Here is a 14687-nt window from a genome sequence, read left to right on the forward strand (position 1 = left end):
TTCTTTTAACAGATGTGGACAACCAAGCGGTCAATGAAGATGAAGACGATGATGATGATGATGATCCAAACAAGTATATCGTGTCTGTAACGTCCCCTATAAGAAAACTTGTAATTTTTATGTCAATGGTGTCCTTGCCTACTTCCCAAGACAACCAAAATGTTTTAATTATGTTCTTTTGTATCCATTATTTTAACATATAAGCGTAGAACTTTAATCTCATTTTCTTCATGTTGTAGATGTTGTCCTTAGAACAGGATTATATGAATTTATGTATTTTTGTGTAGACAATTTTGTTGTTGTCATTTTGTCTTCCAAGATGAGGTTAGAACAATTGAGCAATTGAATTACTGTAGCCAAAATTGTTAATATACAATTAAATGTTAATATTCAAACTTGATTACAATCTCAGACATAACATTTACCATGTACTTGAGAAACTACCTTTGTTGACTGACCATTTTCTATTCATTTGGGTAAGATGAATGTCATTACAGTTTGTTGACTTTTATTTGTCTATGATTCCTACATATTTATGTTCGACTGTTTGTGAACATGATCAAGAAAATTGTAAAACATACGATAATGTTACCTACTGTAAAGATCTCAATGATGTTTAGAACGCGTTTCCTGATTTTAACGACCTAAATACACTGTTGGTCGATGATTCAGGAAAAAAAAATTTATAATTCGGTAAGTTACATTTATGCAATATGTTTTTCCAGTTAAACAGGTGTTATACATTGATTGATTAATAATTTATGTGTTTATATAGAAATACAATTACATATGTCCACATTCCTTTGACGCGGCTTCCCATTCGGGCGACAATGCTCTAGGTATGACACAAATTTATTCTTGCTTATGCAAATTTAGTTTATTTTTAGTAAAATTGCACCTCATTAGTTTGATAATTGAAATTATTTATATATGTCCTCAGAAAACAACGGTAACATACGAGAGTATTTGGAAAATTTGTTGAAGATGCCTAATGTTCCGGACTTCGTTAGAAATAACCCTTTTTCATCGGATTAATTTCGTTGTGGGTACATTATTTGAACATTGTTATGTATAAATTTGTTGTGTATGTATGTTTTGGTTTGATTATATTGTGTGTATATTTTCATTTGGATGGGATGGGCTGTGCATAACAAAACAATCTATCTATCTCTTTCATGTGAGTACTTTATTCCCATAATGTGACAAGTGTGACAACCTCATCAACTCACAACTCAGCTTTGAACTCAATCAATATTGTCTTTTACCCGTTTGATGGTTCATAATGCATGTTACTTGAACAGTATAAATCAATTATGCAATTTCATGTTCAATTTAACACTGCATTTCAAATTCATTTCATATAATTGGAGTTTGAATTTAAATTTCAATATAAATTTCGTCTCCACTATAAATATTAACCCGAGCCTTTGTTCCATCCAAATAACAACTTACTCAATGGAAACATCGGGAGTGTTTCAAATTTCATTTATAAGGTAACAACTTACCTTTTTCAAAACTTATTAACTTAACTAATATGCATGTTATCATTGATTATTCCTACTTAAAATATCGGTAACTTACAAACATGTATTGACACATAAAGTTTCCAAACTTAAAATTTCACATAAAGTGTTGATACATTTTTAAAAAGTATCAATCCAAAAAATATCGAAATCGAAAATTATAATATAATAGGTAAATTTACAATGACCGGTATAAATATACCGATTTTATGAAGAAAATAGGTCAGCATAAAGTATCGACACCATTTAAATTTGTGTCGATACTTTTTGTGTGATGTTTTGTTTGCTCAACGAGGTGCACGCATAAAGTGTAGATATATTTATTAAAAGTATCGATCCAAAAAAAATCGAAACCAATAATTATAATGTAATAGGTAAATTTACAATGTAACTGGTATAAATATACCGTTTTATGAGAAAAATAGGTTAACATAATGTATCGACACTTATAAATTGTGTCGATACTCTTTAAACTACGCATTTTTCCTTCATTATTTATATAACGCTATACAAACCCCAAATCGATAAACCCTAAAGGCAATTCTTTTCTCTTCCACTCCGATGAATACCAGTTCATAACGGTTACGATCAATTATTTGTATAAATTTATCGAATGCTAGGGTATGATTTCCAGATTGGAAACTTTTTTCCCTTAATGTGTTTGATATGTATGTTGTTGAAACCCTAATGTTTTAGAATGTTAGTCTTCGAAAAAAGGGGTTAGGTTTTAAAGTTTGCTGTTTTTGAATGGTTATAGGTTGAAAGTTCAATCTTTGTTTGCGAAGATGATGACCTTCAAATGGAGCCCCAACGTATCAATATTGAAGAAAATCGAAAGCGACCAGTAAGTATCAATGTATTCATGTAATTGTTCTTGAAATGGTAATTGAATTAAAGTATTTAATCCAATTTAATTGATTCAAATCTCTACAGTCTAATTGAATGCGAAAGGATAAAGGAATCTCATAATCATGTTGACATCATAGCCAATAAAACCCCTTGTAGGGTCCAAATGGTAAGCTAGGAATTGGTAAGGCAAGCTTCTTTTGAGGGTTTAGGGTTTAGAGCCCTCCAACGTAAGGAGTGCATGATTGAACATTACGTATAATAGTTGTATTCAGTTGTTGAAGAATTGTTATTAATTTTATATAAGGATAGTTATTATGATATACGTTCACATTTCATGACCAATTAGTTTGATGCATACAGTAGTCTATATCCTCGAGGCAGAGTACAAGAAATTTGGTACTTAAAGATTTACCAAGAGTTGTAGCTTTTGCTCTGCATGAAGACCGAACCTAGAATCAACTTTGTAATCATGTCTATCATGCTGAAGAGAACCTGCTGAATAATAGGATTTGCACACAACTGCAAGCATTTTAAACGCTTCAGCATGATAGGCATGATTGCAAAGTTGGGTTTAGGGTTTAAAATACTTGCAGTTGTGTGCAAATCCTATTATTCAGCATGTTTTCTTCATCATGATAGGCATGATTGCAAAGTTGATTCTAGGTTCGGTCTTCTTGCAGAGCAAAAGCTACCGCTCTTGGTAAATATTTAAGTTTCAAAATTCTTGTGCTTTGCCTCGAGGATATAGGCTACTACATGCATCTAACTAATTGGTCCCGAAACGTGAACGTATATCATAACAACTATCCTTATATAAAATTAACAACAATTCTTCAACAACTGAATACAAGTATTATATGTAATGTTCAATCATGCACTCCTTATGTCGGAGGACTCTAAACCCTAAACCCTCAAAGAAAACTTGCCTTACCAATTCCTAGCTTACCATTTGGACCCCCAAGTTTTATTGGCTATGCAGTCAACATGATTAACCTGGATAATCCCAGTTACAGAACTGATTCTGGCCATGATTACGGGAGACTCTAGTCTACAGATTGTTTGGCATTTTGTGATGATGCAGATGAAATATTAAACGGTCTTGTAAGCCACAATCAAAATAGATTAAGAAAGGAAATTTTGTTAATGTAGGTTTAATTTTGCATAAGATTTATAATGTTGTATATGATTTATAATTTTGTATGTGAATGTAATTATGTATGAGATGAGAAAAGTTAGCAATAGGTTGTTGTACATGTTTCTTATACACAATAGGAGTCATGTTGATACTTACGATATATGGAGATCGTTGTCATTGCGTGCGGGACTGAATGGCCATTCCATTACGTCTTCGAAAAATCAATTGATGTAGGTTGTATGCTTGTATTCAAACTGAGCTTGACTTGAGGACATGTTAGTTTGTTATGTCCCTCACCGTTGCAGTACCCACATCGCCTAATTTTCTTCTCGACCTTGTTCTTCGGTACTTCTTTTCGCTTGCTTTGTTTTTGTTGAGGGTCGCGAACGTTGTTTACTACACTGCTCTGGTTGACTGAATCATTCAAACCAAACGAGTTTTCAAATTCTTCTGTTAGTTTTTTCATCTCATCTCTTACGGTTTTGAAAAACACGTCTGACTTTGATGCAATATAGCAAAACCTACTTGACGTTGAACGTAGAGCAGCGAACCTTGTCATTTGCATCACTTCTGAAGGCACATTCAAGTCAACAAAATTTGGGTGCAGAAGCCTTCGCATCCTTAGTCCACCTACTTTGAATCAAAGTCACGGGCAAATATGTGTAATCCAAGTGCTTCAAAATGTGAGGTTGATGGCGACACGGAAGTCCAACGGTCTCGAATTTTTTGCAGGAGCAATTTAAGGTTTCCGTACGAGAATCAAAACTATTTTCAAATGTCCTATTTTTTCCTATGTACTTTGTCAAAATATAATGTTGACATTCATCTGATAAGGACTGAATCTCTTCCTGAATCCGGTATAATGTCTCCTGTTGAAGTTCATCTTGGAATGCACGAAAAGATTCGCGAGTAAAAATCTCAGCAGCATGGCTTTCAAGGTCGACCAGTTTTGTGATCTGGAAGAGCTTCGTCTGGGAACTTAAGTAATCCACTTTCAACTCATTCATACGCATTCTACTAATTCCATCTTCAATTGCACGAACATCATCTAAATATGTCTTTTTGTGTTTCAGTGCAATCGCGAGTGAAACATTCATAGACTCGCACCTTTGTGTTAAGCGAATATTGGCAAAGAAATGACCAGTTAGATATGCTTGTGCCCATAAGTGCCAAGTATTTCCCTTCTCAATCACCCTTGGATGCTTTTCGACGTTGAATTCTGAGAATGCTGCTGTAAATTTTGGGTCACCAATGTTAGCTTGTGCATTGCGAGAAAAATGTCAAAAACATAATATGTTCTTAGCATAAGGCATAACAGATTTGATAGCCCTCTCTATTGCCCTATCCTCATCGGTGACAACTGAAATAAGCGATTTATTCATCATGGCTTCTAAAAACTTCTATAGCACACACCCGAAAGATTGGGACGTCTCGTCAGTGATTATTGCAGTGGAAAACACAATTGTGTTATGGTGATGATTGACACCGACAATAGGCATAATTGGTCGACCATACAAATTATTTTTGTATGTTGTGTCGAACGTAATTACATCATCGAAGCATGTGTAATCTGATCTCGATGTATAATCCGACCAAATAAGATTATACAATACCTCTAATTCGTCTACCGAGTATGTCATAAAAAACCCGGGATCATCATGTTTCTTATAATCAAAGTAAGCAATAAGCGCATTCACATCTCCATCGACGATTTCCTTTGCTTTACCTCTTTGAAGTGCATTGTACAGGTCTTTATGTGTAAATCCAACATTATGATAGCCCCCTGCCTGCTGCGTTAAATAGTTCATTACTTGTGACGTTCCAACACCGACCTCTTTCAATGTTGTTGCCTCATCGATATCAACCTTACTTACAGCTCTATTAGAACGCATAAATGGTGTCATAGCAGGTGTGCACAATGCATGATTATGTTTCTGATAAGACTTACTTATAACCCACTGATCATTTGTATTTGTTGTTGTAACTACGACTCTAGCCTTGTATCATGTTCTTGTGATTGGCGTATGAGCACGTTGACGATCAACAGTATTGACTTTTGATACTCGAAACCCTTATTTGGAACAACAAAATTCTTGTGTCTTCACATTCCCTTCCACGTCAAGCCGTGTTGTTCCCTTATGTGCACTAAACCCATGTTCCCGTGCGAATCCCTTGTAAAAGTACCAAGTTTGATCACGTGAAGAGAAGAGCTGACCAACTAATCTGTCAGATTCATCAACATTATGTACTTCATGGCATTCTTCGGTTGGCTTAACATTGTCTGCATCAGTATGATCCATGGCAAAAATTTTGTTGTGCAAGTTCAGTGGTCTCGGAGTTGATGGAGATGTAAGTAAAGGTTCATTGAACATGTTTCAGTTGTGCTTTCAATAGGATGTTGTATTGTTAGTGGTAGTTAAAGGGTGGGTACAACATTAAATTCGCATGACATATTTAGGTATGTACAATAACTAGCTAAATATGTGTCGATATATTTTCTAAAAGTATCGACCCCAAAAACATCGAAACCAATAATTATAATGTAATAGGTAAATTAACAATGTAACCAGTATAAATATACCGGTTAATTAGAAAACAGGTCAACATAATGTATCGACACTTTTGGAATTTGTGTCGATACTTATTGTCCAGAATATAAAGTGTCGATACATTTATTAAAAGTATCGATCCAATAACATTGAAACCGATAATTATAATGTAATAGTTAAATTTACAATGTAACTGGTATAAATATACTGGTTTTATGAGAAAATATGTCAGCATAAAGTATCGACACCATTTAAATTTGTGTCGATACTTTTTGTCCATAATGAATGTCAAACAGGGTGCACACATAAAGTATCGATACATTTATTAAAATTATCGATCCCAAAAACATCGAAACCGATAATTACAATGTGATAGGTAAATTTACAATGTACCCTATAGAAATATACCGGTTTTATGAGAAAATAGGTCTAAATTATGTATCAACACTTTTTAACTTTGTGTTGATATTTTTTTCCAGAATGAAGGACCAACGAGGTGCATGCATAAAGTGTCGATACATTTAAAATTATATCGATCCAAAAAAATCGAAACCGATAATTATAATGTAATAGGTAAATTTGTAATGTTACCGGTATAAATATACCAGTTTACTTAGATAATAGGTCAATATAAGCGTTACCTAATATGTTATTATACTTAATAATATTTTCGGTTAAATGCTTATTTTATTATATAAGCGCTACCTAATATGTTATTGTAATTGATAATATTTCCGGTTAAATAATATAACATAATCGATCTAAATTTTAACCGAACGCCGGTTTTAGTCGCTGCACCGCAGAAGCTCCTTCAACCAATGATGCTTCTTTTTTGGTTGAATTGTAGGCCAATAATTGAGGGGGGAGCAAACGCCTCTAAAATTGATCAATAAAATGTAAAAGGTATAGAAATAAAATATAAAATTTTAAAATTGTAATAATATTTTTTTATAAATTATAATTATATTACAAAATTTTAATAGGTCATTAAAATTATAGGGTCTTCAAATAACTTCTTTTAGAAAGTTTAAAACAAAATTGTATGTTTTATTATAAAATAAAATGTTTGAGGTCTATTTTAAAACTGTCTTCTATATTTTCAGGGTAAGTGGTAAAAGGTCAAAATTATATATTTTTTAAGACGAAAATATTAACAAGACATTTGATTTCTTATCAACGTGAAAATTTTAAAAATTACATTAATTTTTTTATTAAAAATCTCAATTAGACATCAAAAAAGTTATATACTTACAATATAATTATAGTTTAAGTATAAAAATAATAATTCTTTAAATTCATTGTTTCACCTTTAAGGGATATTTTTTTGAAATTTTTTCCTTTCAATCTCATTACTTTTATTTTAAAAATAAATAATCAAAGACAATTAAAATTATGATATTTTAATTGATTTTACAAAATTCTAATCAATAAAAAATAAAACTTTTTATTAATATTCATGTATTAGGTCAATTTAATATATATTAAATATTAAAAAGAATGATACAATTTGCACTTTTTACAGACGTTGAGGTTTGATTTGTTAATTTTTTAGAATTAAATTAAAATTGATATAATATATAAATGTTAAGTATTAATATTAATTAAAATTATATAAAACTGATGGAAATGTTAATGTTACACTTAATTATCCTTAATTATAATTTTTAAAATTAAAAGATACTAAATTGTAATATTAATTTTTAGAATGATTAATTTATTCAATTTTAGAATGAAGTGTAATAAAGAATCGAATTGAAGTATGGGATTAAATTCCACATCCGAGGTAGGAGAGGGGCCATTACCGAAATTAGACCTAAAACCGTTACTACAATTGATAACACATCAAGCATATACAGAACAACCTTTGTTTCTCATAAAAAAACAATCTTTACTCAAACAAGAACAAACATCATTACACAAATCAAACAAATGTCGAGTTCTCGGCGGCCGAGGTCCAGACGATGTCTTTAAGCGCCGGTCGGAGCTCTTTACTGCAGAACTGGTTGTACTCGAGCGTATCGCCGTTGTCTTTCTTTACTTCCACCACCAACAGCGACGGCGTCACCGCGAATATATCGGCGGCCACCGCCAATTTCCCTTTCCTCCCACATTCCCGACCCTGCAACCTCACTCTCGACTCGCTCGTCTTGACGCTGAACTTCACCGACTTGGCCACCTCTTCAAGTCTCGATATCACACTGCTCGCCGACTTAGTCGTCGCGAATCTCAGCTCTCGTTTCTCTTCTCTCTTGTTCTTCTCGAACAACGGCGACAAATCGAATCCCTCCGACAGAGAAATTATATGGAAGGCGTTCAAAGTTTCCGGCTTCGATGATTTGTCACCGTTGAAACATTCGAATTCGAACTCTTCCTTGGATTTAACCATTTTGGGTGTTGTTTTTTTGAACCAGGACGAGTCCATGATCTTCGAGATGGTGATTCGGGTTTTCGGATTCGGGTCTAAAAGATTAGTGATTAACCTACGAGCTTCAGGTGAAAACCATGGCGGACACTTGAAATCTCCTCTGTAAATCTTCCTGTAAACGGCGATCAAGTTGTCGTCTTGAAACGGTAAGAATCCGGCAATAAGAACATAAAGGATAACGCCGCAAGACCAGGTGTCTGCTTTAGAACCGTCGTATCCTTTCTTCCCGATAACATCAGGGGCGACATAAGCCGGCGTTCCACAACTCGTGTGTAGCAATCCATCTTGTTTCAAGTGTTCGGTGAAAGCGCTGAGACCAAAATCCGTAACTTTCAAGTTGCCATCTTCGTCCAACAGCAGATTCTCGGGCTTCAAGTCGCGGTGGTAAACGCCACGACTGTGACAGAAATCGACGGCGGAAATCAACTGTTGGAAGTAAACTCTTGCCGTTTCTTCCTCGAGACGGCCCTTGGCGACTTTCGTGAAGAGTTCTCCGCCGCGGACGAGTTCCATGGCGAAGTAAATCTTGGTTTTGCTCGCCATCACTTCGTGTAATTCGACTATGTTGGGGTGCTTCACCATCTTCATGACGGAGATTTCTCGCTTTATCTGCTCCATCATCCCGGCTTTGATAACCTTTTCTTTGCCGACGACTTTCATGGCGACGCTCTTCCCCGTTTGGATGTTCCGGGCATGGTATACTTTCGCGAAAGTTCCATGACCCAACATACGACCAAGCTCGTATTTTCCGTGAAGAAGAAAGGGATTATCACTTTTAATATCTTTTCCGGCCATTTTTGTTGAGAAATACAGCCCAGAAAAACAATAAAAATAAAGCTTTTTTTTAGATAACGAAAAGAAAGAGGGCGATTAGAAGCAGAGATGTGGGGGGGGGGGTTTTAGAGAGAGAGTACACAATATTCACCCGTCTTCGACGTGTTTACGGTGGCAGTCGCGGCGGCGGACGGAGCGTTTACCGTGCCGGCACAGTTCAGGCCTTCTCAACGATTCCCTTTTCATCTCTCTGCATTCCCTAGCAGCTTTTTGTTCTCTCTATTTCTAAAATATCAAGAGGATTTGCAGTTCATTTTTGCTTGTCTCAGTGCCCTATTTATACCACTTCCTGTTAAACATTTAAACTATTATTTTATTAGATATTTTTTTATAAATTTTAAAATTAAATTTATCTTGTAATTATTTAATCAAGGTACATATAATCATACATTATTAATATACTAAATAAATTAATTTAAGAATATTAAACCTTTTGGATTTATTTAAAACAAATTAATTAAATCTTTAATTTTTTATATTTAACTAAATTTTTATACTTTGAAAATTTTATCAGTTCATTCTTTTGATCGATATTAACTTATTTTTTTTTACATTAGTTAGTATCACATTACAATATTATCAACTGATTTTTTTAAAATATATTATTTTTAACATTTTTTATAATTTTAATAATTTTCTTTAAAATTTGTATAAATCTTAAACCAAAATATTTTAATATAATAATTTTTAGTTTATTATCAAGTAAATTTGCGGTATAATCGAATCCCTCACTAATGAAGATATATTTACCTTTTGTTTTCATCATTCTTAGGTGTAAATATTATCTATTTATATCTTACAAAACATATCATTAAGTGTTGTCTTTTTCAGATAAGTATCATTACGTTTTCGTTTTTATCATTCTTAGCTGTTAATGTTTATCTCATTAAATAATAAGTAGGAAAACCCGATCGGTTTTCTTTTATTGAATCGACTTAATCGAACCTAATTTAAATTAATCAATTTAAATTGATTTAAATTTAATCAAACTTTTAACCTAAATTGAAGTTGATTCATAATATGTCCTCAAACTATGATCTCTATTTAAAATTAGTTCCTAAACTTTTGAATATTCTAATTTCATCCTCAAACTATGATACTCATTCTAGATTAGTTCTTGAACTTTTGAACATTCCAATTTCATCCTCAAACTACAATATGCATTCTAAATAGGCCCCTAAACTTTTAAATCTTTCAATTTTATCCCCAAATTCATCCAAATATGTAATTAGTTTTAACCATATTTTAACTTAAACGTTACTTTTTTTCAAACATATAATAATATAGCTTGGCCTAACGATTTTATTAAAATGGAATACGGTTAGTATATAAATATAATCTGGGATGAAATTGAAATGTTGAAAAGCTTGAGGATTAATTTAGAATGAAGAATATAGTTTGAGGATGAAAATAAAATGTTCAAAAGTTTCGGGACAAATTTAGAATGATAATTGTAATTTAGGGATAAAATTTAAATATTTAAAAGTTTAGGGACCAATTTAAAAAATGATCATAGTTTGAGAATGTATTATACAATTAACTCCCTAAATTGACTTGTCTAGTTTTTTTAATAAATTGATAAAATGTATATATTATCCAGCTATTTCTATACTATTATATCGGGATATTAAACATTTAATCACTTTCTCTCATACATTGTATCAATATTTATACCAAGAGATTTAAATCCAATTAATTGACTTGTCTACTTAAAAAGGGTAACTTATTTATGTATTCACCTACTTTTTTTTGTGTTTCTGGTTTGGTCACTTAATTATGTTTTCTTTTAAAATCATATCGAACGTAACATTTTATTTTTGATTTTGTCACCTAATGTTAGGTTTGACTATTGACTTAACTGAATTGATGATATTGTATTGGTATGATAATAATTTTAGTTTCAAAAACATGCAGATTCTATTAAATTTATCTTAATTTAAAAATATCCAATATTTATAAAATTCTATCAATTTAGTTTTCATTTTAGTTTGAAATATTTTATAAACTTAATAATAATTTAGTGTCTTGATTTCAAAATTATTAAAATTTAGGTACTTATTGTGTAAATATCATTATTTATACCAATTCCATCTTTACCAACCATCTCACATTCTTCATAACTCCCACCGCTGTCTTGACAGTGTCGTTCATTCTTCATTTACCGCTCGATCTCTTCTTGAGTTATCTTCCATCCAAAATTTCACAACTACCCCTTTTTGATATCATAAGTCAAAACAATGTCGCCATTCATCGAATGACTTCCCTAGACTCTCGTCGCAACTTTTCTTAATTATGCTATCGTAACATCTCCACTCATTCATCTTCATCGTTGCTCATTCACAAACTACACACCTTCTGACACTGTATTTTCGTCGTTCCCATCAATTTTCTTTCTCTACATTTTTCACCCTCACAGTCCTCTGACGTCCCTTAGTCCTAGATTTCAGTCATTCGTCGGAAACCTAGTTTTCACGAAGGATGTGATTGAGTCTGGTGGCCGTAAGGACTGAACGTCGCTGTAAGGGGTCGACCAGCGCAAAAAGGCAACGACATCGGTTGAGAAAGTGAGCAACGACGACTGAGATTTAGGAGATTTTAGGATTTTATGTTGGAACAAATTGAAAGATTTTCAAATATTAAGGATTTCATTGAATTATTTCAAATTAAGACCAGTTTTATAAAATGCGCAAAATTTGAGGATTAAAACTATTATTATATTATATTACACCATCAACTCCCTTGAGTTAAAGGTCAAATTTAATGACATAATAACATAAATGAAACAGAATGTTAAGTATAATTTTAAATTGTTTGATGATCAAAATAAAACATAAAAACAAATAGATGATTAAATAAGTAATTTACACTAATAAAATTGATTAAATAGGTTCACTTAATTTTATCAGTATTTGGGTTAAAATTAAAAATCACTCTTTCAGAAAACAAATGGGTGCATGCATGACATGACACATCATTAGTCAAATGCAGCAGCCAAAGCCAAAACTCGTTTTTGGCGGCACGCCGCCTCCCACTTCCACTTCCACTTCCACTTCCACCTTCATCTAATTTTCTTTTGTCCAACTTTCATTATAATTAAACTAATCCAAACTAAGTTATAATATATAATATAATTAGTGATATAACCCTAAAATTATAACTTAAAAAATAATTAATACCCTTATTACAAGTTTTCAAAAACCATTTTTTCAAATTGTATAATAATAAAAATAAATGTATTTGATCAGTTAATCAAATTATTTTTTTTTTTATATTTCTTTAGGTTCAAGGTTTTAGAGTCTCACCAAAACAAAAATTGATAATCGTACACTAATCCAAAAAAAAAACCCGGGGATTAGGACAAAACGAGAAAGACAAGGAAAGAAGAACCGGTTGTTTCTGGGTCAGGTTCTGATTCATAAGCTTCATGTCCGACACGCTATACACTTGTTCTTCTGTTTTATTTTTTCTACTATTACTTGATTTTTTATAAATGGTTTTAGCTCGTTGCAACGTGTTTTTTTTAAATTCTAAATTATTATAATAAATTAAAATCATTTATGAATAAAACCCATCATTTATTAAATAATCATTCAATCTGAAAAATCTTTAAAAAGTAAAAAGAAAAAAGATAGGTATATATGTGCAAGAACAAAGATGTAAGGGTGTAATGAATTTAGTGCAGAAATTAAGGCAAGAGGAAGAAGATGACGTGAGATGTGTTATCCAATAACTGCAACTGTCAGCATACGAAATGAAAAATGGAATAACGCTCTCGGGAAGAAGAATCAGAGAACAGATAAATAAATGTGTGTGCAACTGAGTTCGTCCGTCCACAGCTTTTCTAAACCAACCTACAAACTAACCATTTGCTTCTCTGTTTTTATCTCTACCCACTCTCAAAGAGCCCATAGATTATATATATATATGTATGTATGAAAAAATATTGGATCTAAGATGTTAGCAAACACTAAATTTTAGAAAATAATTTCCTTATTGATCCAAATAAACTAATTTTTTCTCATAATATTATATAATGAATTTTGATATATATATATATATATATATATAAAGGTAAGCTTTATTTATACCATATAAAAATTAAAAAAATAATTTAAATGAACGAATATTTAATATAAAAGGGTAAAATTAATGCCATGTAACGAAATGATCAAAACAAAATGATACTGATAAGTTGATGATTAATGTAGAATATTCTAAGATTTAGAGAATAACTTAAAATGAAATCATAATATTGAAGATTTATATAAAATATTTTAAAAATTAATTTAAAATTAAAGTTATAATTTAGAAACCTCATGTACAATTAACTAAAAAATAAAGTTACGCACTATAATATCCAACTCCCACGAATACAAAATAGATATAAATATTTGGTGTGAGCAACAACTCACTGCACTAACAACTTTTTATAATAAAAAATTAGGGAAATTCTTATCCAAGTCCTTATTTGTTTACTTGTGTTTTGCATACGTAATTAGGCATGCCTATCTTGCATGCGCCGTTGGACGACATATTGGACTTTAAATCACAAAATGTTTTTTTTCTTTTATCTTTTTAAAAAAGGAGAGGATAATTCAACGTAAACGATTCGGTTTTTTAATTAATTTCAATTAATTAACATATAAACTTTCCTCCACGACGAAATGTATGGCAGGCTTGGATGTGACATGAACTTTGGACATTATATAAACACTTCCTAGGTATATATTATATTCTTTAATATTTAATATAATATATTCATGAAGTAAACATAGTGATATATAGGTATGAATTTAGAGATAATAAATAAATTTTAAACAAACATAAATGAATTGCTTATAAGTGTAAATGATATCTTATTTATGTTTGGTTTACATAATAAACAAATGTCCAAAATCTTATTTATATTTACTTATTTAATTAAAAAATATTATAAATTAAATTGTTCGTGAACTGATCATCAAACAAACGTTCTATTTCTTTATAATTCTAAAAACAAGGTCGACTGTTATTAGACCCTCAGTTTTAATACAAAGAGAATTAAGTTTTTGATTTGAATATTTCTTGGATCTCTGTTAATTTGAAACTAGACAAATTAATCTATACATTCTTTTATTTAAATACTTTTTAAGTCATTATTAAATTTAAAATTAATAAAATTAGACTCTAATTAATCTCATAATATTTTAATTTTAAATCGATAGTATAACAATTATACCTTGACTCGCATTTTATTATTATTTATAGCTGAACCCTCTCAAACGGTTAGTAATGCAAAGGTGGAAATCTCACGCTGGAAAGGAAAAAGATTAAGTGAAATGTTTATATAGTGTTTTTTTCCTCCCTATTTAACCGAATAAAGGAAGACATGT

The 14687-nt window shown here is 31.5% G+C and overlaps 1 protein-coding gene across 1 annotated transcript; it reads right to left on the reverse strand.

Moving 5' to 3' along the window:
* Positions 1-7909: 7909 nt before the first annotated feature.
* On the reverse strand, positions 7910-9564 carry LOC120150085 (CBL-interacting serine/threonine-protein kinase 6-like). Its single transcript, XM_039162794.1, has one exon. The coding sequence runs from the start codon at positions 9274-9276 to the stop codon at positions 7978-7980; it is 1299 nt and encodes a 432-aa protein (XP_039018725.1). The 5' UTR covers positions 9277-9564; the 3' UTR covers positions 7910-7977.
* Between the last annotated feature and the right edge of the window lie 5123 nt (positions 9565-14687).

Source organism: Hibiscus syriacus, unplaced genomic scaffold (genome assembly GCF_006381635.1).
Source record: "Hibiscus syriacus cultivar Baekdansim isolate YM2019G1 unplaced genomic scaffold, ASM638163v2 tig00111013_pilon, whole genome shotgun sequence".
NCBI lineage: Eukaryota > Viridiplantae > Streptophyta > Magnoliopsida > Malvales > Malvaceae > Hibiscus > Hibiscus syriacus.

Coding starts and splice junctions, on each gene's coding strand:
- LOC120150085 (XM_039162794.1), bottom strand. CDS start 9,276: ATGGCCGGAAAAGATATTAAAAGTGATAATCCCTTTCTTCTTCACGGA.